Consider the following 23,290-nt stretch of genomic DNA (forward strand, 5'->3'; position numbering starts at 1 on the left):
TGGAGAGTAAAATCTGCAGCCTTGTGCCTTGCACTTCACTTGGGCTCTGAGCCTTGTAAGGCCCCTTGTGTGGGGATACACGAGTGGATACGTGTTCTGCAGTGATTTAGCTGGGGTTTAGCATAAATCAATCCATCTCTCACTCATTCTGCAGAGAAGATAATTACACACTCTGCTGTTTGCCAGTACTTGTGTTGAACTCACCTCTGAGCTTGGACTTTTCAACCAGAGCAGTTTGGCAAGGTCATCCCCAGCTGTATTATTGACAGCATGTTCAAATACTTCTACTTTCTGCATCAGAGTCAGGTGGTCATAGTCTGGAGCCATCTATAATTCAGAAGTGACATTCAGCAAATTAAAAAGCCACCTCCAGTAGCCCCTGGTTGTACTGTGAGAAACACAGTAATCATAAATAATTCCACATCAAATTTATACTTAAAATTATTTGTGCACTGACCTATATGTTTCAAACATAGCAAGATAATCACACAACAGTGAAGAATTCTTTTAAAATGGGATAGCAAATGATTTAGTGTCCACAAAGTCAGTAGCCCACAGCCCTGTTTAACTAAAAAACTGCAAAGGTAAGTATTTTTCAAAAACCATTATCCAAATAAGTCTTCTGAGCTGGCAAACCCTTTCCTTTTTGGCAGGAAGTTCCAAATTCTCTAGTAGTGTTGAGTTTCTCCAGTCTGTCTAATTTTGGCCCTGCTGCTCAGACATAATATTTGCAATTCCAGCAGCGTGGCACCTTGTATGAGACACATCACAGCGATGCAAAATTCCAAACACATATCAGTCACCAGATGGCAACAACTTGTGGTCACTGCCAAAACTGGAAAGGAGAAACAAATAAACATATAGCAAACTATAACTCTTAACCTAACATTTTTTACTCATTGTAACAATCAGAAAAGAGGCAGAAGAAGAAGCCTTGCACTGTTTTCCTGCATTAAGACACTGGTGTCCTAAAAGAATGGACCAAAACCTCTGCCAGCTCTGCCCCTTACCCTCAGCATGATGCGATGCTCGATGTTGAGCAGGATCTTCTTCTTCTCTCTGTAGTCTCGGATGAGGGCGTGCAGCGTGTCACAGTGGGGCACCCAGCCAATTAAACCTGAATTTGTAGACAGTGGAATAACAGCGTATCTCTGGATGCTATGGGAAAAATGGAGAAACACAGCTCGAGTTGTTGTATATTGTAACTTACTAGGTGTTGTGATGCTCAAAACATTATATGTTAAATCTGATTCTGGTCCATATTGTCTTGTCAATAGTTGCTTTGCTTGTTTTTTCGAAAAGACTTCAGGCACCTATTTTGCACAGATTGTTGCCAGATAATCTACAGACAAGCTCAAAGTTTATGTGGTTTTCACTGAAAGGCTGCTTTCAGAAGGTCCATGTTATGTCACTCACAATGATCTGTTATTTGCACACGATATTTGATGTGATCTTGCTTGAAAGACACTGCAGAATTGCACTCAGTGACTCTTGACCCAACTATTTAGTGACTATAATAAAAAATCTTTAGCAAACTCCATTCTCATCCTAAGGCAGTGCTAAAGGTGTCTTAAAATAGGCATTGCTTCAAAGACCATAACAATTTACAAGATAGACTCCAATTAAATAAAACAATCCCCTCAGATACATTTCCTTCCTTTTCTTTTTAATTAACTTAGTTCCAAGATTTGCCATTTCTTCACAAAACAACTGCTTGTGGCAAGGATTACTTGCAAAGCTGCACCCCTGTAAGGAGTCACATTTGCACAAACACTTTCAGTGATTACCCAGAACACACACCTGAGGTTTTTACGAAGAGAAGTTGGGTCATTTGCTAGCAGAGTGTTGACCAACCCAAAAAGCTGCATCACTCTTTCATCTTGGCGAAGGTCTTCGTGACCTTTCAGAAGGAACACAAACTCATGCCCATTGCTTCCTGCAAAAGAATTAGTGCACAAAAGTTGATTCTCATTGAACAAATAGACAAGAGCAAACACACATGCACCCATAAACTGGGAAGCGTGGCAGTCAGACCAACTAAGAAAAACCTCACCTGGAAGGAAAAGTTGGAGAGGTTTTACCAGGTAAATATACAGTCTGACCTAACTGTTTAAATACTGGAATAGCTAAGTGAAAACTGCTCTTACCCATTAATGTCAGCTTCCTGGGCCGCTGCTTGGAGGTGATGACCTGCAGGGAGGGTGCGATGGACTGAATGCGTATGATGGGCTGGTTGGGATCATACGTCCCTGGCACTGCCAATTCCAGATCCCGGCACATTAAGAGTTTTGGTGACACATACTGTAGTTCCAAAGAAGTGAGCTACCAAAATCAAAAGAAATACAACACCTTAGAATTTCTGTTCAATCTCACAGCAGTGTCAGAAGAGTTCATGCTGTCGAGGGATCTAAAACAGTTCAGGCAGTGACCAATACTTCAGGTACTTGCAGGAAGTGTAGCATAAACACCAAATTCACAGCAAACCCTATGCAGTTATTTCCAGAATACTGAATTAGTATGTTTTGAATAGCCAGAAAACATAAAGCCAAGGTTGGCATTGACATCTTGCACTGTGACCCAGAAAAGATCTGAATCTCCCCCTCACCTGCGGCAGCTGCTTTGAGATACGTCGGAACACGTGATAATAGAGATCCCAAGCCTGAGTTAGGTCTTTGACATTTCCTGATTTCATATACTTTCTGCACCACTCTTGAGCTTCCATGAGATCTCTGCCATAGGCCTAGGGATTAAAACAACAGAAAAAGGAATTTCAACAGACTGTAGTATAACAGGTGGAGACCACTTAACACCTATGAAGAGCATCGGAGTCTCTTTTCAAATTGCACTAGAAACACTTGATCTCACATTTTTATGGCATATCAGAATTAAAGATCCAGAAATTCCTGGATCCAAGATCTGCATTGAATTTATCAAACAACATTGCTCACAAGTAGACTTCAATATAGGAGGCAACTGAATGCTTAGAATTACCCTTTAACAGTAAACTTTCAAGCTCAGTTAATTCTGTTATCTGTGCTAGTGCTTACTGGGAACAAAGCAGAATAATTAACTGCAGAGCAGTCATCATTTTCCAGTCTCTATCAGACATCCTGCCAATACAAGACTCCAGGGCAATTCAGACTACCACGGCCTTTTACAGTCACCAAAGTGACACAGATAAACACCAGTAATGCAATCTGCAACTAACATGATGAGTCCTAAGATGTTCACTTTTTGTATTAAATGGCAAAGGTCCTTATAACACATCTGGGGCAGGTGGCTGTCCTTGAGGAACAGCCTCTTGGCCGTTTGCTGATACCTGATTGAAGGATGTCTCCTTTAAAGTCTGAGGCCCTCGCTCCATCATTGCATGAAGTGGTTCCAGCACCTCAAACATTCCCTTTACATTTCTTTCTCCAAAATACAGGCGAGATGCTTCTTCCAACCCTTCATGCCACATCTCGTGCCACAGGATGGCCACACGAATTAGCTCTTCACTCACCTGTTTGAGGACAGAATAAAAAGATTAAATGCCTAAAGAAATCCCTGGCACTGTGTCCTGACATAAAATTGCGAAATTCCCTTCTTCTCTAATGTTATGAAATATTTGTTCCTGGCAGCCAGAGGGAGCCACAAGAACTTCCACAGTGATGGCACATTTTTCTTCTGGAAGAAGCTGACCATGCTTTTCTCACCTTATTTGTTACCTCTGAAATTTTCTACATGCTTCTGCAGCTTGGCCAAAGGCATTATTTTTCATTTATTCACAAAAATCTTTATCAAATGAGTTACATTACTCTTTCATGCTATGCTCAGTAAGTTTTGTTTCTACTTTCCACTAAGCAAAACCACCTCTTTATGGAACAAAGGTTTTTCACGTATTTCTACTCTAAATTTATTCATAAGGAAACACAAAAACTCATGTGTGAATTATTTTAAAATGAAAGCATTCTCTGGAAATTACACTAATACTGTAACTTCTACCAGTTGCAAATACCCCAAATCAATTGTACCTGAACAGAATCAACAATGAATAGTCATTTTGTGTTATTATATCTGACATCCATCCATCCAACAGAACACACTTAATGCTACACTGAGCACTCACCATCATTGCCTGCTGCACCAGAGTGTTGCTGTGCTCACACATGTTTTTCAAGATCTTATTCGCAGCATTGTGCCGAGCAGTGGTCGTAGATTTAGAAGCCACAGTCAAAGGATAGATCAAAGCCTGCAAGGGACAGCAACCAATAATACTATAGAACCCCACAGAAGAGCCACATAAATAAATAATTAGCAAAGCATTAACAAACAGCAGCCTTAGGGATAAACAGGAGGAAGCAAGCTCTCCCCTGGAAAGTGGTGGCAGGAATTTACTACTGAAAGCCTTCTGATCCAAAAGGCTGTCAAGACTTCAATTTACTGAATAGCAGAATGACACTGAGAGACTCAAACTGGAAGAACAAAAATAGGTTTTAGGATTTTGTGATATTCCACACTGTGGAAAGAAATTTAGATAAAACCTGCGAGGTAGGTTCTTAGTAGCCCTGTAAAGACATTCAAGGTGATTTGCACTACCAGTAGACATAAAATTACATTACACAAAGAGTTCTTCCCAGGCTGCATGGCTCATTCACCTCTTTCCATTTTTATATGAACAGGGCTGAGTTGAAAGCAGCACCAGCAACAGAAACTGTCCCCATCCTCAACCTCTGTGACTTACAGCGCAGGCATCTGACACCTGTGAAGATTCCTCCTCATCCAACGCTTACCTGGGGATGGTAGCGCCCGATGTCTGTGAGCAGCTGGTGAATGAGACGTCCCACCAGCGGTCGAGGGGTGTCAATTCTGGCAATCAGCTGAGGGATAACCTAATGGTAAGGATAAGGAAAAGAAACACTCCTGTCACCTCATGTGTTTGGTGCACCAGCTGCTCTGCCCTCTCCTGGAGACCTCACAGCCTCTAAAGGAGATAGGAAAGCCCACCGCTCATTTTTGAGTTGGTCAGAGGGTAACCCAAGGTTCCAAACAGAAATGTACAAGAACTCAATGAGAGAAAAAGTGTTCTGTGCAAAACTGTTACAGGATCCTACTATGGAAAGATGCATCTTGAAGTATAATGCTTAAATAGGAAATAATTTAATTTAATTTAATTACAAGAATCATTCTACCAGGCAATCCCGAAACAGATTGTGAACAACATCAGAGCAGGACAATGGTGTTTTATACTGGATCACCACTGAATGCATGTCATCTTTAATTTAAGAATTTTCATTCTTTCTCATTAATATGCACTAATCTGCATACAAATAAGGAAACATTTCTCATTTTTCTGTTCAAGATGCTTGTTAAATCAGTTACAGACTGTACTGCACACTGCTCTCAGCACTCACCTACAGAGGATTGTTTAGCAAAGGATCATAATGGATATCATGCAGCAAATCCCAAACTACCCCAGAACTGGGATTTCTCTGTGTTATTTACCTGCAGCCAAGTGTCTATTTGGATTGCCTTGACTCCTTCTACCAAAGCCTCATTCACATCAGGCCAGTGACCATAGTCAAACCACAGAGTGAGGACTCTGACAAAGAGAAATACTTTTGTTAGGAACAAACAAACAAACAAATGCACAACCAAAACAAAACAAAACCCACAAACCAACAAATAAAACCCCACCACAAAACCCCCAAACAAACAAACAAACAAACTCCAACCCCAAACCCATTTACAAGCAACTTTTCTTCTCAGAACCCTCAGATAGCAGGGATAATCCATCTAACAGAAATTAGCCTGCACCGAAGCCTTCACTTAATTTCAGCCATAACAAAAAAGAGCAGAAACGTGTTCTGAACCTAATCTGAAACCATGTGCTCTTAGCAGCTGATTTTACAATGTGCTTCATTAGGTACCTTAGAGTGTCTTGTAGGTTGTTTCCTCGAGACAGAGAAATGGATCGGAAGAAACCCTGGACAGCAGGGACTGTGTACATCAAGAGGGTCTTGGATAAATCCTTTTGGAATGAAAATTGCTGCATTAGTTCTATGCAAGCACATCAGCCTACATGAATCCTAAACTCAAGAAGGGGAAAGAGAAAGAAATATGTGGAACATAGACCTAATTCCTATTGTAGCTGCTACAATTTTATGTTTTGCTTGACCTCACCAAGGCCTTTCAGCCTAGCAGGGAAAATGTTGTGAAGTGGTTTTTATACTTCAGTTTGTTTGCAAAGCTATGGACAGCAAAGCAGCCTAAAAACTACCACTTTACTATAACTGGTAAGTGAAAGAGATTCCTCAGAGTCTTCCACGAAGGGCCTAAACAGCAGAATTTGTTAATGCACTGTATCACCTACAGTCCTTCAGTCTCCACTTTAGGTCACAGCTAATAATCATCTGCATTCATTTAGCCCATAAAATTCTCCCATGTCTAAGGAGTAAGTACCAATCCCTCAGCATGGAGAGGGAGGAAGGAGGGTACCTCAGTGACTTTTTTCTGCACTGGGGATGGGATGGGGCTGTTCTCAGTGCTCTCTGCATCGCTCTCACTGTTGCTGCCCTCAGTGTTAGCGCTGGTGATGCTGGCTCCGCTCGCGTGACGGAGTTTCTTCTTCTCATCTCTGGCCTGGTTTTGATGTTTATAGTGAAGCACTGCTTCAAAGTTCATCACTGCCCAGGCATGCCAGGCCTGCCAACAGGAGAGAACAGAAGTCAAAAGGAAGATGATTCCTTTCTGCAACAGGCACTTTCTAATTGTTAGATATAATCGAACATTTCTGCGTCCGCAAACAGCAGCAGTAAGTAATACCCTGCAGACAACACAATGCTTTGACTTCTCTAATTGCTTGTAATTTGAACTGTCTTATTATCTTAAATAATATCATGTTGAAATCTTGGCCTGGAACTCTGTTGAATATTAAAGCAAATGAGCTCTGTACCAAGAATTAAATTATATTTCCATATACTTTAATTTTTCAAAGAATTTTTCATAGAAAATTAGTATGTTAGGACTTGAGGATGTGTAATAGGAAAAAATACAGAAGATGGCTGCCACAGAGAAGATCTGGCACCAAATATTAAAATATCACAACCCTGAAATCAAATTTTCTTTGGAGAATTAACAACAGGGCTGCTTTCCTTGTTTAAGCATACTGACTGAGAACAAGTTCAATTTTTCCATTTTCTTTCTCCTTCATTGCTAACTGACAACAGGAGAGAGTCTCAAAAGCAAGAACAGAAACTGAATTGCGGCCTAGTTTTACCAACCAAATAAAATTTTAAACAAGAATCTCATGGTTGCCTTGGGCCGCTTTCTTTGTTTTAGTTCTGTTTGGTTTTTTTTTTATCCTACTGGCAGTAACAAGGCAGACAGTTACAGGACATCTTCCACTGAACACCTTCCTTTCCTGTAGTGTGGGATTTGATAAAATTTATCTGTAATTTATGTTTCTGTAATGACCTTGTACCAGTTGCGATCATGCTCCGTTGCAGCACTGTAGTATTGCAAGACTTTGGGGATGGTGCTCTCATTGATGCCTTGCAGGTTCAGCTGCCACTCACCCAGTTTCAGGAAACACCTAGTTAAGCAAAGGGATTATTGAGTCAAAACCTAAAATGAAAACAAAGCCTCTGGATTAAAAGGCAAACTTGCTATCTGGAATCTAACAGACATTCCATGTGGTGAATCCAGTCAGGAAGCCTCTCCTGCAGGCTGGATACAAAATTCAAAATATCTCCATCTGGCTTGTAGTGTGGAATTAACCAGCTGAAGGTTTAATTTAAGAGGAAAGGTGGGATCAAACTTTTTTCCCCATCTGTATGAGTTATAAAAGAAATATAAGTAGGCAACAACGACATTGAAAGACTTCACCAGTCTGTGCTGATAAAATGCAAACCCTTGTGCTGGTGAGCTGTAACGAGCACCCTATGAATGAGCCTTCTGGGGAGAACGCTGACAGACAAACAATGGAAACACAGAGGAACTGCTCTTCCCCCAGCCAGAACCCCATTAAGTCATTCCCTCCTAGAGGAAAGGAAAAACAACACATTTTTACTGCAGCAGGGTGGGGTTGCCAAGGTTTGTGCAAAACTTTGTTCCCTCAGCAGGCTTTAAATGCCACAGTTACATGGCTGTCCTTTCTATATTTTGAGTTTTCCAGAAAGCATTGTGCAAGACAAATACTGTACACAAATCATTACTAACTTGTATAGTAACGAAAAAAAAAAAAGACAATGGTGTTATCAAGGGTTCCCATCCTCATAAAAGCAAATTGAGGGCACGCCTCCCTTCAAAAAAAAGCAATCCTTCAATAGAAAGCACTATGCAATTTTTGATTTAAACTGAAAAAACCAGATCTGGCACCTACAGATCCACTGAGAAAAATGGAAAAAGGGTTTTTAATACAACAGTATTATAAGAGACCATCACATGCTGGGCACCTACTGCCCAAAGCACTGCTGTTGTGCTTGACAGCCTGTGTAATACAGATGTGCCAGGTGTGTGGGAAGTGTTTCTTTCCTAGTGATCAAATCTGAAAAGCAAAGAAACAGACATGCTGAGAGCCCTGCCTTCTGCCAGTGAGCCACAGGGCTGGAAAAATACAACCAGGCACCAGCAACAAATAGAAGCTTGTTTAGGCTGATGTGTCCCAGTAACATTTCCTGAACATTACACGGTAGATAAGAATGTAATACCAAAGCAGCTAAACGAGAAATCCCGTTCTTTTAATCAAAGCATTTTGTCTGAAATGTGTCACCTGCAAGGACCCTGCACCTCAGGAAAGCCTTTTGTTTCAGACTGGAGCTCAAGGGTGGCCCAGGACCCTGTGCTGACCTTGCCATAAGCTTATGGAGCTCCTGTTTGTGCTGCTGGTCCTCGGTGGCGATGGCGTGCTGAGCCTGCTGCTGCATGGTCTGCACAAAGTGCTGCATGTGCTGGAACGCGTCGATCTGCAAGGGGTGATGGAGGCAGTGAGGACCACAGGGCTTAAATACAGCTTCTCAAGGGAGAAAGACAACGTGGAAATGATTTTCACAGCAATAAAAAGATATGGTTTTGTTTTCTTTCAGAGCTTTTCAGCCATTGATATCCCTCTAAAGTCACTTTACGCTTTAAATATGTCCAAATAAATGAAGAGGTTAGAAATTCTTGTTATCTCTGAAATTGCTAAACTGAGGAACAAATAACTGCATCCTTCCAAAGCCAGGCACACCTTTACTGTCACAGAGTCAAAGGTATGACTGACCATAACACAAGTCAACACTGTGCTCTGGTGTGCAAGAACTCAACTCTGCCAAAGCAACAAAGTCTCCTGTACAGGGAGAAAACTTCAGCAGCAGAGAATGTCCTGGTACTGCTCACACAGAGGGAGATACAGAGATAGCTAGTTTGCACTGAGCATGAAAGTCTGGCAATTGCAACAATCCAGTGTTTATAGCTTACAAATTGTATCTGACCAGGAAAATACTGAACAGACAGGATCAAAGAGAAGCCTACCTAGAATATGCTATGGCCAGAAAACAACAACAAGAAAAAAAAAAAAAAACAAACCACAACAATTTGAGAAAATAATGCCTGAAGGAAAATTTGCAGCTTCCTGATTTTCTCTCCTAGCATTTCAACTTTGGCTAGGCTTGAAGTACACACCATGGGAAATTGATTTGGAGTTGTTTCAACAAATTAAAGTCTAGATTTCTGCTAAGGTTATTGAAGAAGTACAAATGTGCATTACCCTGTTGCCAGAATATTATACAGGGCAGTAGTGCTAAAGCAACTTGGCACTACCAAATTCTGAAGGAAAAAATCTTTTTAAAATTCCTTGGAAAGAATTCTGAGGTAGGAAAACCCAAGAATAAAGATTTAAGAAAAAAGTATGCACGCTTCACTGGAAAGAATTAAGAGTAAAGCTCCTGCAATCTGCAAGGTCATTTCAGGTTAGGAGCTGCAGAAGATGCTGTTCGAAGCCTTATTTATTTATGTGTATCTACAGGAATGAGCTGTTAGAGACAAGAGCCACCTGAACTCAAAATGCCTCATCTATCCTGTCCAAATGTCAGCATGCACAACTCAGTGGTGAGGAAAAAGGGTATCAACATGGTGAAATAAAAGAAAGGATCATACTCCTAACATTAATGTGCTGCATTCCACAGCTGGTAACCCAGACGGAAGGGACTGGGGTGGTAGGTAAATAACAATCTTATGAACAGTTATGCTTGACATTCATTATAAATAGACAAAATATATTGCCAAACAGTATCAGTACAGAATGTTACCTCTTGATTATGTGCCCCTCTTATATCTAGCTGCACCCAACAATCTGCTCTTCAGTTTCCACTGATATTGAAAACTGATCACCATAATCCGACAGACAGAGCACTTAGGACTGAAAGCAGTGAGTTTTCCAGAACAACTGAATTCCTAATTGCATGCATCCTTTCTATGGGACATGGCTTAGAATGCAGCTGCTGGCAAAAATCCTTGTTAGAAGAAATGTAATAGGGTTTACTTATCAATTTTTATCTGTTGTTTAAGAAAAGACTGTTGCGGAGCTCTGTGAGTGCTGTATGGCTGGTTTCCTGCTGGATGCCAGCTTTTTTCCAGCTGGATTTGACAAGTGTCAAAACGGCTGTACTGAAAACATTTTAGGTCAACAAAGGAACCTTGAACTGCTGAGCTAAAAAAAGTGATAATTTCCCACCATCCCACCCTACATCAGCAGCTAATTACTTAGGACACCAAATCAAGTGAACACACACAGTTACATAAAACTACACACACCACCAGGTGTAAGTATTTATAATTTATCTATTTTGGTATCAGTTTTCCCCCATCTTCATGGGCTCCACTTATTCTTGCATCAGTTAATTTTAGACATGTTCTCCCATGCCCTCAGTCTTTGTGCCTTCTCTCATTCTGCTTTCCACCACTGCACCAGTTTCCTGCACCGTGTCCATTTATTTCTTGACCACAAGTCAAACACCACTAAGCACAGTTTCCCTCACAGAGGGAGGCAGAGACCCCAAATACTTCTGGGGTCATTTACTGAAGATGTTAAAAGGCAATTTCACTGTTTTACAGAGCCAGCAAAACAGGGACTCAGCAACAGCTCCTTCTGCCTTTTTAATTCAAATAAAGACTATTTAGTTGTGGCAATGCTCCCACAGCAAAGGCTCTGCTCCAGTGCTGGCAATCCTGAAGGCAGAAAAAATAAAAAAGATGTGGCAGAATATGAGGATAAGTGGAGGGTTTAATGTATATTAAAAAAAAAGATAACTTATCCAGTCTGGAGCTTATTGGATTTGATTATGTAAGTTCTCCCTGTGTTGCCATGTCAAAAACATTCACCCTGGGCTCTCTGGAGCCAAACTATTCCCATGACAAAACTCCATGAACTTTTCAGCTGTCTTTCAGTTAGAAATTTCCGATAACCTCTTCAGCAAAAATCAGTTCTGCTCAGCAAATAAGTGCAAACTGTTCAGGACACTTCTAAAACTGGTAATAACTCCCTCTTTACTTCCCTTTTTCAGCATGTAACCCTGACCACAGGTACCTGGCAATCCGAAGAATGGAAGAAAAGTCAAGTAGCAAACCTTCACAGGACAAAAGAGCTACTATTGGCCATTAATCTTGGCTGCATCCTTTGGGTACCAGCTGCTGGTTCAGCAAAAATAATCTTTCCACATACGAAATAAAATTAGGGCCAGGTTTTCTCAGCCTTGCAGAGGAAACAAAAAGCTTACGATCCGAATAAGGAAAGGAGCTAGTTACCCTCTTTTAGGGGAGCAAAAGTAAAACCTCCAGCCTTGCAGAGGAAACAAAAAGCTTATGATCTGAATAAGGAAAGGAGTTAGTGACTCTATTTTAGAGGAGTGAAAGTAAAACCTCCAGCCTTGCCTTTGCTCTGTGGGGAACATGAAGAGCTAACATGGCACTGCACAGAAGCTGAGCAGTGAGACAAAGCACTGTGCTCTCCTGTACCTTACGGGCGCTCTTCCACATGTGTTTCATGTATGCGTAAGTCACTTGGGGATGCACTGTTGGCAGAGGGTGATCCAGCTGTCGAGATGGGTCTACTCCCAAGAGCAGGACAAGGGTCTTGTGGGCCAAAGCCTGGAGAAGTGGCAAAGAAAAAGCAGGTTAAAACAAGATCATTGTTACCTCCAGCTCATCTTGCTTCAGGATTGCCCAACACTAAAATGTATATCTGACCCTCCAGATACATACAACACAGACACAGCAGACTCCCTGGACTCACAAGAATACCACATGATAAACCATATGTCTTCCTTTGGATCAGAGCATTAGAGTCTCATTTCAGAAGCCAGGAGAAAATGTAAAGTCTGTTTCAAGTATTTGGCGGTGAATGTTAATGTTTAACAGTAACATCTCATTCTAGGTTTGACCTATTATTAATAATCTCCAGTACAGCACAAAAACTTTCAGTTAGAGCATGCAATGAAAATTGACCCAGGGGCTCTCAGGTATAATATCAGTCCCATAAAAATAACCTTGGCTACGAGCATGAACACTATACTGGTTACAATTTTAGCATTTCAACCATTTCTGACTAGTTTCTTCCTCAGAGGAGAACCCATCCCACTCGGGCAATGAAAGCATTTAGGAATGCTCAAGGCTGAAGCAGCACAGCAAAGCAAACTGTCTGAAAGCCTGCTGAAGAGGAAAAAGCCTGACAATGCTCACCAGCCTGCCACTCTTGCCACACAAGCTGGCATACTTGAGCCAGGTTCTCATGTCCTCATGAGGATTCACGACAAGAGATCGGACCATCAATATTCTCTGCCAGTCTTCCACGATTCGCTGACAGCCCTGAGAGGGGAAAAGAAGGGAGAACTTGTTAATATTTCGTTTCCAGTGTACTGTAAAGAGCCTTGATGTTCTGAAGCGACTTCCATTAAGATAAAGACTTTTGTGCCCATAATTCGCAGCAGACTGACATGAGGAACTGTCTATTTCTTTAACACTGCAGCTGTGAAGAAGGTTGAGTCCCTGATTCTCACAATCTGCAGGCAGCTCAGTGCTTGCAGTCTAATGATATCCTCTAATGGAAGGAGGAGAAAAGCTCCTAAAGCTGAGACACATCCAAGAATCAGATAAACTCTTCATACCATTCAGAGTGAGTCCAAGTGCCTTCTCCACCTATTCTTGGTTTAAATCTCAACATGGAGATGGGAGAAAACCAAATGGTTGCAAAGCTATTTTTGTTATTGCCCTTTTTCTTCTCCTAACATGTATTACTTTTGGAGACTGGCACCTCTAAACTGGTTTTCTGCCAGAAACTGCAGCACCAACTGCAGCGCTGCTTGTGCAAGCATTGTCTGGTTCTTGTCTGTCTGATGGGAGAGGCACACACAACACTGTCAGGAGAGGGTGAGTCTGTAGTTCAAACATTCAAGGACACTACAGAGATGCAGAATTGTGGAAGGGACTGTAACAACTAAATCCATGCTGCAGGATATAGTGGCCAAGTACAGGGTAACAGCGATGCTCCAAAGTTTCCATTCAGCCAGAGACTGCTTGGTTTTGAGGTAAACAAAAGATTTTCCAATGGCAGCGAGGACCTTAGCACCAAAGAAGTTGTTTTTTCTCTTTTTCTTTTCTCCCAAGTTGAGGACTGGGAAGTTAGGCAAAGCTTGTTCCCTAACATCCAAATAAAGTTCTTCCAACAGGCATTTGAAAACTATTAAAAAACACCTATAAAACATTCAAGAACTCGATGTACTGCTTTCAGGACTATAAAAAGCTGTATTCAGACATTACGCTTCCTGCCACTTCAGTTTCTCTACCCCAGTGGAATGGTCCTGAGCTTTTCCAGACAGGAATGCAGATGCGAGACTAAAAGCTTTGTCACAGTTTCCCAAACAGCTAAAAAATATACAGCAGGCTTTCAGAAGGTGGCAGATTATAGCAGTGCCAGTGAAGAACTCTGCACAGGGAAAAGTTCTTCCTTCAGGCAGCATTTCACCTTAGTTATGCCCTTTTTTTATTTTACCCCCTTCTCTTGCAGGAATCAGCCACCTCTTTAAACAGTATTCCTGTATGTACTACTGCATCTGAGGATATTCAATTTCACTGTAGGGATGCCCTCTTGTAATGAAATAGTGTCAAATATTTGTCTGATTTAAATTTTCAGAGGTACTTTGGACTTTTGGTGTTTAGAGTAAGAAAGGCACAAACTTCTCTTTCAATACAGGAAAATCGACATTGCTAAAGGTCTTTTCTGAAAGGTCAAGGTTAATCACAGCATTGTTTAGACTGGAAAAGTCCTTTATGATTACCAAATCCAACCATAAACCTAACACTGCCAATTCCATCACTAAGTAACATCCCTAAATGTTACCAATCAGCTGGAAATGTTCCTGCAAGAGATCCAAAAGGAACAGGATAATCTTTAATTTTACAACCATGTGAATTCTCTGACCAGTTTTCCAATACTTGGAGAGAATTCCCTTCTTAAAATGCAGCCAGCCAGGTAAGAAGTTCAAACTAGCCTGATCTAAACCAGTATTTCCAGATGTAATCCAATACTGAGATAAGCAGCCTTAGGGATGTTACTAGTGCCTCTCCTCTGCACACATCTATTTCAAGGCTTAGTTCACCCTTTTACATGTCATATGAGCAGAGACCTCAGGAACATTAACCTGAAAAAAAACCCCACAAACCCAACCCAAAACCCCAGGCACCCAGGACAAGCACAAAGGAGACAGAACACGCAGCCACGTGAGCATGGACGTTACTGGGATGGAGAGAGACATGGAAAGATCTGCTGAGCCACCACACTGACTCAAAGGGAAGCTGCTCCTGCCAGCCCATCAGCATCTCCATCCTTGACCTTTACATGGATGTACCTGCAGTCTTTCCCACCAGATCTGGCGGATGATCTCACGGCGTTCTGGTACAAGTTTATACTGGATAACCTCCTCCAGCTCTGACAGCATCTGGCAGGATACCATAGCCTGAAGGAAAAAAATCACATTCCATCCCAATCACTAGAGAACAAATCTATAATTAAGGAACAGTATTTTGGCATTGAAATCTTAAGCACATAGGCTGCCCAACTGCTATATACTGGTACCTAGATGACCTGCTGATTCAAACTCCCTAAAAGTCAATTCTTATTTCTTTTGGGGGAGGTGGACCTCACTTCACTTTTAGTTTGTCCCAGAGTTGCTCCTGCAAAGTTTTATTTCTTATCTGACAAAAGCCATCTAGCTTGTGGGCCTACAGAGATCTCATGCTGAAGTTTAATGTTTTAGAGACAGTCTGAAGCAGCGATGAGGGGAATGAAGGTTGAGAGCTGCACTTACCCCATAGGCTCGACTGTAACTCTCTCCTGCCATGGCAGTCAGCTCAGCATCCAGCAGGTCTCTGGCTTTGTCAATGCACTGAAATAGAACAAGATATTGGGGCAAAGGTAGAGTCCTTCATCCAGAGTCAACTGTTGAAGCTGCTGTTCAGCTGTTCCATCTCATGAACAAAGCTGGCATTGTCCTCACTCTCCAACAAGAACTAGGAAAGGATCTCATAAACAGAAAGATTTGACAGGAAAACAGAGTCCAGGGGATATAAAAGAGAAGCCAAGGGAGCTTCATTCATCACCTGCACAGTTTGAAGTTTGTCTTCCTGGAAAATCAAGGTTTGCAGTATTTCTAATTCTACTGTGATTGTAGACATCATCACTAACAACATTTGTAGAGGAAAGTTTCACATTTTAGTGCAAGAGAATTGGTTACAAAAAAGAGCCTCAAGAAATATCCCTTGATACCACAGAATGAAAGAAAATAGCTTTCACTGTTTTATATAACCCGACAGGATTTTATGAATTTTACAGGACAGCAAATTCCATTTCTCATCCTCAAACTAAGACAGGCTCTTCAAGCATGAAATAAATCCTGCTCTAGTTCTAGTCATTATATAATCTCTCACCTATAGCTTTTCCTGTTCAAAATGTTAAAGTTAATCACAAACTCTACCCTTTTGAATGCCTGGTTAATTTTACTGTGCACATCATCCAAAAATCTATGTACGGGTTTTGACAGCCCAGATTGAATTACTCCTTTATCTAAGCTGGCAAGCCAGCACAGAATTCTCAGAAATAGGACTTGAGCTTCCTTGGAAAGTAAACAACACGTTTCACATCTACAGAGCCACTCTGCAAATCTCCTCTGTGAAAAACAAGCATTACCAACACAGCTCTGTTTAACAGACTCATTCCTTGCCTTGATATCTCAATCTAAGATTTGAGATTTATCAGTGCTACCAGAAAAATTAAGATTATTGTACATGGTATGTATGAGCACTTCAGTGAAAAAGCTGTAAGAGACAGAAGTGCACAAAAAATCCATTGGGAATCTTACAGGTGTCTCAGGCACCCCCCAGCAATTCACAATCAGTGCCTTGTAGAACAGAACCTCTGCTGAGATAATCCTTGTGCCCTATCTGTCTAGAAAAGAGGCACAGAAGTAAAAAAAAAAGCCAAAAAATGACTAAGGCATTCTTATGTTCTACAGCACTGGACCACTACAATCTGTCAATACATTCACTGCTGTGTTTCTGGAAATACAAGGTAACATTTATCACCCCCATCTAATATATCCATTAAAAAAACCCCACATTATTGGGCAATCCATTGGTTATAGCCAACTGCTTTACTACAGCCAATTCTCCATGAAACTCTGTAGCCTAGAACATCTTAAACCAGGTTTTGGGAGACCAACAAGGAAGATAATTACTTGCTGAGCTAGTGAGAAAAGGTCTTGATGCAGCGCCAGCACAGCCCTGTAGAAAGCACCGTCATGGGTGTCCCTGGGGATCATGCAGGTGTATTCTTCCATGCTGTCCCACTGACCTGCAGAGACACAGATATCCTCAGTAACACAACAGCCTTCCCTGCAAGGTGGGAACACAACAGAGCTGTGATGTGGTGCTTACACATCAGTGCCTAGGCCTGAGTGCTGTGTGGTAATTCTGCATTTAAGTCAGATCTCCAACAGCTTGTCTTTGGTAGGGACACTACTGTAATATACAGAAACATACACATAGCTACAGACGTGAAAAACATGGGCATTTTTCCTCTAGACAAATTGTTACCCTTGTGGAAAAGGTTCTTTCATTCTTTGTGATGAAGCAATTAAAATTCTGACACTTTCAGAACATCTGAATAAATTAGTGCCCTACAAAGCAAAAGATGAATTTTTCTCAGCAAAGGCTGGCAGAGAGCAAGGGATTCATCAGCTTCTCTAGTAAATACCTCACTAACAACACAAATCTGGACCACTATAGATTTAATCCACTTAAGACTGTCTACTCAGCAGACATAGCCTCTAAAATGCTCAACAAATACTGTTCTCATTGTAAATAAGAGTCTGCCACCAGTCTGAGGACACTTTATTTCATTTCCAGCCTGAGCTCTGTTCAGTGTAAAGCCATGCAAAATCCAGCGTTTAAACAACTCATCATCTGCTCAGACCACTCCTACTGGAGACCACACTGGGACCCTTGATGTAAATGCAGGTTTTCCAAAGGACTTCAATATGGAATGATGTTTATTTCATTTCCCAATGTAAATAATGTGGTTCCTTGCTGTTTCCTGTATTCTGTAGTTCTGAAGTAAGTTAAAACTATCTGTGCTTGCACCTCATGGGCTGTCACACACCAGCACAGCAGGATACATTACCTAGACCCCAAGCAGCAGCAGCAGCCATCCTGGCCATCTTAGCTTGAGTTTCATCATTCACCTGGGTCCACTTTTCACAGCATTGCTGGTGGAGCTGCCCCCTAAGAAGAATCCACAATTTCTGATCAGCAAAAAGCCTCTTCCAAGAGTTCTGCCTCATTAAACAACCACTCACCACTGATAACACAACAACCAGCCCCATCCTTCTTTTTATACTGAGTGGAGAATCGGATTTGACTCCTTTGGCCATCACAGCCATGCCAGTCTGATGACAAAGATCCTATCATCAGAAAATAATTTTAAGGCACACTGTGTTTTGAAAATACACATCCAAAGAGAAGTTTGCATTTGTTCCTCAGTGGCTGTTAATGCCTACTTTAAAATTGGACTGATAACGCCAGTCTATAAATACAGGGAAAAAAAATCTCAAGGAAACAAACAAACCACCACCAAAAAAAGGATGCTTTAAATTTTTTCAAGTGTCAGCAGAAGAAACATATGATCTGGATATCTTGGCATGGCTCCTGCTAGCAAACATTTTGAACTAACACATCAAGTCTGAAGACAAAGACTGCAGAATGAATGCCGCTGTAACCTCAAATGAAGACTTGTCATGACAAGATCTCAGAGAGCATCTGAATCTTTCATCTCCAGTGGAGAGGAAGCATCAGGATTTTTCATATTATTTCTTTCAAATCAACTGTGAATGCTGCACTAATCAAACCAATTACCCTGGGTGTTGCAGTTCCAGGGCTTCTCAGGCTGGATACTCTGTAGCAGTGAAACAGCTGCCAAAGGTGAGGGAGAACAACTTGCCATCCTCTCCCTTCCCCAAAAGGAAGGTGAGTTAGTCAAACAGAATCAATGTTGCCACAGGCTAGATAGTCATTCTGACAGCTTAATGGCCCAGGAGGAAAAAAAACAAAAACAAAGCATATGAAAAACCAAGCTAAAGCTAGCAACAGCAGTAAATCAGGACCTCACAGATGCTGATAAGACACTATGAGTCCCACAGGAATAACTACACGAGGAGACAAATGGCTGGGAATGTTTTGGCTGTACTCTCAAAATATCAAAGCAGAGTACTGAAATAGTGATGCTACACAATATAATTCTAGATTATCTGCCTTATCCTGTCAAGCAGGCTCCCCCAGCACAGTTGAACTGAAGAGTATCAGCAGCCAAACTCTGGAATCCTCAGCCTCAGGATGACATCTCTAGAGTCAGCTGCAAGGCAGCAGAGAGCACCTCACAAAAGCACTTCTGAATTGTAAAAACACCTGCACAAAGTTGGAGCCCAGTTCCACAAGAGAACTTGGAGATTGCTCTCATCACTACAGCCTATCAATAGATCCACAATATCCCACTCCAACAGAAGAAAATTGTCCTTCTGTTGTTCCATGGATTTGTTGCTGATACATGAATAAGCAGGAGGTTCAGAAAGGACACATCACACAAATACACATCCCTGCAGGAGGGAAAAATTCTTCAAATCCCTGGTGAGAACTGCCTACTTGCATAAAAGCTGACTGAGGAATGCTCAGTAAGAGGATCTACTTTCCCTACTGGAAAAGCTACACCCAATATGTCTCACCCTCGCTTAGAAACAAAAAGGGGCAGAAAAACACTGCCAGAAGTAGGTTTCTCAAACAGCTCTGTTTCTAGCAGTAAAATGACTTTAGTGAAGAGGAATCTCCTTACTGTGGTGCCATCTCCTGGGTTCACGTCAGGACCCATCAGGAGAGAGCTCGTCACACGCAAAGTTAAGTAGGAAGGCGGAACCTGGACGAACCCACACCTGCCCCTGGCTAGAACTGCACGCCCCAGTGAGCAGGGTGCCTTCTCCAATTATCCTCCTGGATCTGAGGAGCCAGAAAAACCAGGAGCCCCCAGTTAAGTAGTAAGCTGTAAGTCAGCAGCAGCTCACCCTCTCACAAACACTGATTTGAAGCTGTTACATGTTGACAACAGAGATTTGACACAAAAACTTGAAATACTAAATGTCCACAAAGACAAGGAAGGCTTAAGAAATGCTGAAAAAGACTAATAAGGAAAACCTCATCCTTCTATAAGGCATAGGTCTGACACTGAATAAATAGAGAAATCTCTCATGTTTTAATCAGAGTTTAAAAAGAAGGGTCATAATGAGCTCCTTTTATGACTGTTTCTGACAAGTTCTGATCAGTTTGTTTCCTCTATCTACAATGTCTCCCTCTGTTATAAATGGGGTTGACCTGATTACAAGATTGCAGATTCTCTTCCAGAGAGACCTTAACTCACCAGATGGCCAGTCCCAGAAGGCTTAGAGATGTTATTACCAATTCTGACTATGATGAACAAAGTGAGATGCCACACAAATACTTCAAGTAAGTGGGAGTAAATAGGAATTCAGGCAAAAAATTTGCACCTAAATGACAGCATCCAGAGAACAGAGAGACACAATTTTCCACAATTTTCACGCATTCCACTCTTACCATTCACCAAGGGCTTCCAAGCAACGCATCCGCCCCAGCATCAGCTCAGGATCATCTTTGTTTGTGTCCATCTTCTTGTCATAGGCCACCAGAGCATCTTCCCATTCATGAAGCTTTTCATACCAGGTAGCTTGAATTTCCTAAGGGAAGGGAAGAAGAAATGAACATAAATAGCAGGATTAACACTGACAATTCTATATTAACTGCCCCAGCTTTTCCTAAAAAAATTCTGCGTCTATGCTGGTCACTTCACCCTTTTATCATTCTAAATATCCTCATGGACTTCTGTGGTACAGAGAAGAGCCTTGAGCTAGTGTGAAAACTGGAATCCTGGCATCGCTCCACCTGCCCAGAAATGAACTCAAGTTTACTGGAGGGATTAGTCCAACATCACCCCCTTACTCAGAGCCACTGAAATACCAGCCCAGCAGCTGCTGCTTTTCTTTTTGGAGATGTAGAGTGAGTGGAACAGGAAAAAGGGTAAATCTGTAACATATTCCACTTCCCATTGTTGCACATACCTGCATTCAAACAAGAAAAACAGCCTTGCCTTTAGGAATGGAATGACTAACTAGAAAAAAAGCCCAAACTTTGCATCTGGCTACTACTAGGAAATTACTTAATACAGCAGATAGTATGAAGATGGGGCCCAATCACACCCTTCACAAAGGAAGGCAATGCTTTGTAAAAAAAAAACATTAAAAGTGAGCCAAGCAGTGATCCTTATTAACTACACACTTTCCTTCAGTCTTTTTTCTAGATTTTGTTTCCCATTTTTAAGAAATAAAATTCCTTAATATATTTCTTTACTTTTCTCTGCCAGTGTTTTCCTGCTCAGTCCTTGGCAGCTCATGTCTTGACTTAGGCTGCAGAGCAGATTCTTTTCCCAGACCTGTGGGCAGGGTCACTGTAAACCATGCTTTGCATGCCAGGCCTTCCACTTAGCCCTTTAACTTCTCAGCTAAGTCATATTTCAATTAAACCCCTGAAAGCAGAGCTCACAGCTCCACTTAATTTCTCTTCACTGCCAATTCTGGCAAACTCTGTGCTTTGAACTACATTTATTGCTAGACTGTATTGCTGCTAAAGAGTGAAGTCAGAATTAGGTAATGCAGAACTTTGCTCAGTCCACCCAAAGCTGCAAAGATGTCCTAAAGTCTGTACTTCTCCCAGAAAGGACTTATTTTCCAGTCTGGGTCAAAGCCACACATCATCCTACACTAGAGGATTTCCACCATTTTGTGCTTATACCTGGTTCCCACTTTCTAGTGGTTACTACTTAAAGAGGCTACTGTGCTTCCATGGCTGCCTTCCTTTTCCTAATCATCCTAAAACACTGCACAATTACCACTGCAAAATCATCTTTTTATCAACAGAACTGTCAGGAGAGCATAGGTGGTTTGGTTCTTGAACACAAATTAAATTACTCATAAAAAGAGAAGAAATAATAAAAGGTACACCATTCTGAGAAAGACACAGAACAAATACACAATGGGGTTATTTGATTTTGGTGACCAGTCTATATTGTAAGGGACTGGTTAACTTGTTCTTCTAAATGATACCTGTGAACACTTCTGAGAGAGACTAGGGGTTAACTTCCATTAACTCCTTACCTGGAAAGTGTTGATGCAGTTTCTCAAATCCTTCAAGCTTAGAACAGGAACTTCCTCCCTCCCTTCCCAGCTTATCCTAAATAAAAGGACTTATGTTGTCAAGTTGCTTGCTGCTCACAGCTGCATTTAGAACCAATAGCAGCTGCAAAATTCTCCTCCCAATGAGGTTCTTGCAGCCCTCCCTGTAGCCTGCATTTGCTGCACTGTGCTCACTGAACAACCCTGTACCTTATGAACAATGAAATATTGTAAGCAGGGATAGAACCTCGATGTGATTGACTGAGAAAACACACCAGCACCCACCAAAAAACTAACTACAGAAGCCACGAAAACATAAGGCACGAAGAAGCAGATTATCCAGCAGGACTCACCAGCTCCCCAAAGTGCTTCATGGCATATTCCAGCACCCCTGCAGCTGCTTCTGGCTGTTGGAGCTTGTTGTTAATGCTGGAAAGGCAGGGAAAGAAAGATGATTTAACACAAATTGGCATATTAGGGGTTGGTAGAAGCTTCTACTTGATAATACCAAGCTCTATCATTTAGAAATACCAATGGAACACATTTTCTTTAGACCTCCACATGGAGAATTAAACCACATAAGGCACATAATGACCATATATTTTCAAAACAATAGGTGCACAAGTTCTCTGCACGTAGTCTGAAAATTTGTTACACAAAGTAGAGATGCTATATGATTATCCATTCTATGTAACAGCCTGCATAGCCAGAAGAATAGCTGCCAATAATTTTAAAGGCATGATTTTTCAAACAGCTGCCCTTAAGAGCTTTACAGTCCTAATTTTTTTCCTCCCCATTCTCAAAAACGGACCACCAACTCCTCTAAAAATCAAAACAGAGATTTTAATGACGCAGGAAACACTCTTTATCATTAAAACAGCTGACAAAAGCCACCAGGAAATTACATAAAAGGTGTGCAACCCTAATTTCAGTTTCACATTTCATACAAAGCCTCTGCATTGGTACTAACCAGCACTGGCACTTTTCTTCTGCTGGTTTTCAAGAACATGCCAGAAACTGCTGCCATCACAACCAAACCTCAATGTGTACCAGGAAAGCACTTGTTTTGCAAGGCCAGCTGAATTTTATAAAGCACAAGCAAATAGGCTACTCTTGAACCTGATTCTCTAGTTCATGATGTACAGCTATTCTCTTAAATAATTTCTATTTCACATTGGTTTTCTTACTTTACTATCAGAAATGGGGTACTTAGGGAGTAGCACTACTCCTAACCCCCAATTTAATGAGGAAATTCGCTTTTTATTATGTTTCTGCTGTTTTATGAAGCTCGTTTATGAACAGCCTCTGATTCATTGCCCTCCTCTTTCCCTACTGCCTCTGAAGAACCAGAAGTGCAAATTGCTCAAAGCAACACCACAACACCCGAGCACCTACAACACATCCTACAGCCCAATATTAACATCAGTTCATGTCTGGAACAGAAACAGCAGAATTAACAAAACAAAACAGGGCAAGAGAGAGCAGCGCAGAGACTC

The 23,290-nt window shown here is 41.4% G+C and overlaps 1 protein-coding gene across 4 annotated transcripts in view; it reads right to left on the reverse strand.

Moving 5' to 3' along the window:
• The window catches only part of MTOR (mechanistic target of rapamycin kinase), a 62,731-nt gene that overhangs the window by 5,459 nt on the left and 33,982 nt on the right, over nucleotides 1–23,290 (reverse strand). For all 4 annotated transcript variants that reach the window (XM_040084316.2, XM_040084313.2, XM_040084314.2 and 1 more), the window contains 21 exons: nucleotides 22,148–22,223; nucleotides 20,164–20,303; nucleotides 17,690–17,790; nucleotides 16,746–16,861; nucleotides 15,321–15,398; nucleotides 14,862–14,969; nucleotides 12,697–12,822; nucleotides 11,974–12,105; nucleotides 8,830–8,945; nucleotides 7,456–7,573; nucleotides 6,478–6,684; nucleotides 5,910–6,010; nucleotides 5,485–5,581; nucleotides 4,773–4,871; nucleotides 4,109–4,231; nucleotides 3,320–3,502; nucleotides 2,606–2,740; nucleotides 2,148–2,322; nucleotides 1,801–1,936; nucleotides 1,011–1,158; nucleotides 205–327 (listed from right to left, as the gene is read on the reverse strand). In XM_040084316.2, the coding sequence (XP_039940250.1) occupies nucleotides 205–327; nucleotides 1,011–1,158; nucleotides 1,801–1,936; nucleotides 2,148–2,322; nucleotides 2,606–2,740; nucleotides 3,320–3,502; nucleotides 4,109–4,231; nucleotides 4,773–4,871; nucleotides 5,485–5,581; nucleotides 5,910–6,010; nucleotides 6,478–6,684; nucleotides 7,456–7,573; nucleotides 8,830–8,945; nucleotides 11,974–12,105; nucleotides 12,697–12,822; nucleotides 14,862–14,969; nucleotides 15,321–15,398; nucleotides 16,746–16,861; nucleotides 17,690–17,790; nucleotides 20,164–20,303; nucleotides 22,148–22,223 (2,638 nt within the window). The remainder of the gene's footprint in view (nucleotides 1–204; nucleotides 328–1,010; nucleotides 1,159–1,800; nucleotides 1,937–2,147; nucleotides 2,323–2,605; nucleotides 2,741–3,319; nucleotides 3,503–4,108; nucleotides 4,232–4,772; nucleotides 4,872–5,484; nucleotides 5,582–5,909; nucleotides 6,011–6,477; nucleotides 6,685–7,455; nucleotides 7,574–8,829; nucleotides 8,946–11,973; nucleotides 12,106–12,696; nucleotides 12,823–14,861; nucleotides 14,970–15,320; nucleotides 15,399–16,745; nucleotides 16,862–17,689; nucleotides 17,791–20,163; nucleotides 20,304–22,147; nucleotides 22,224–23,290) is intronic.

Source organism: Hirundo rustica, chromosome 22 (genome assembly GCF_015227805.2).
Source record: "Hirundo rustica isolate bHirRus1 chromosome 22, bHirRus1.pri.v3, whole genome shotgun sequence".
In the NCBI taxonomy this organism is placed as follows: Eukaryota; Metazoa; Chordata; class Aves; order Passeriformes; family Hirundinidae; genus Hirundo; species Hirundo rustica.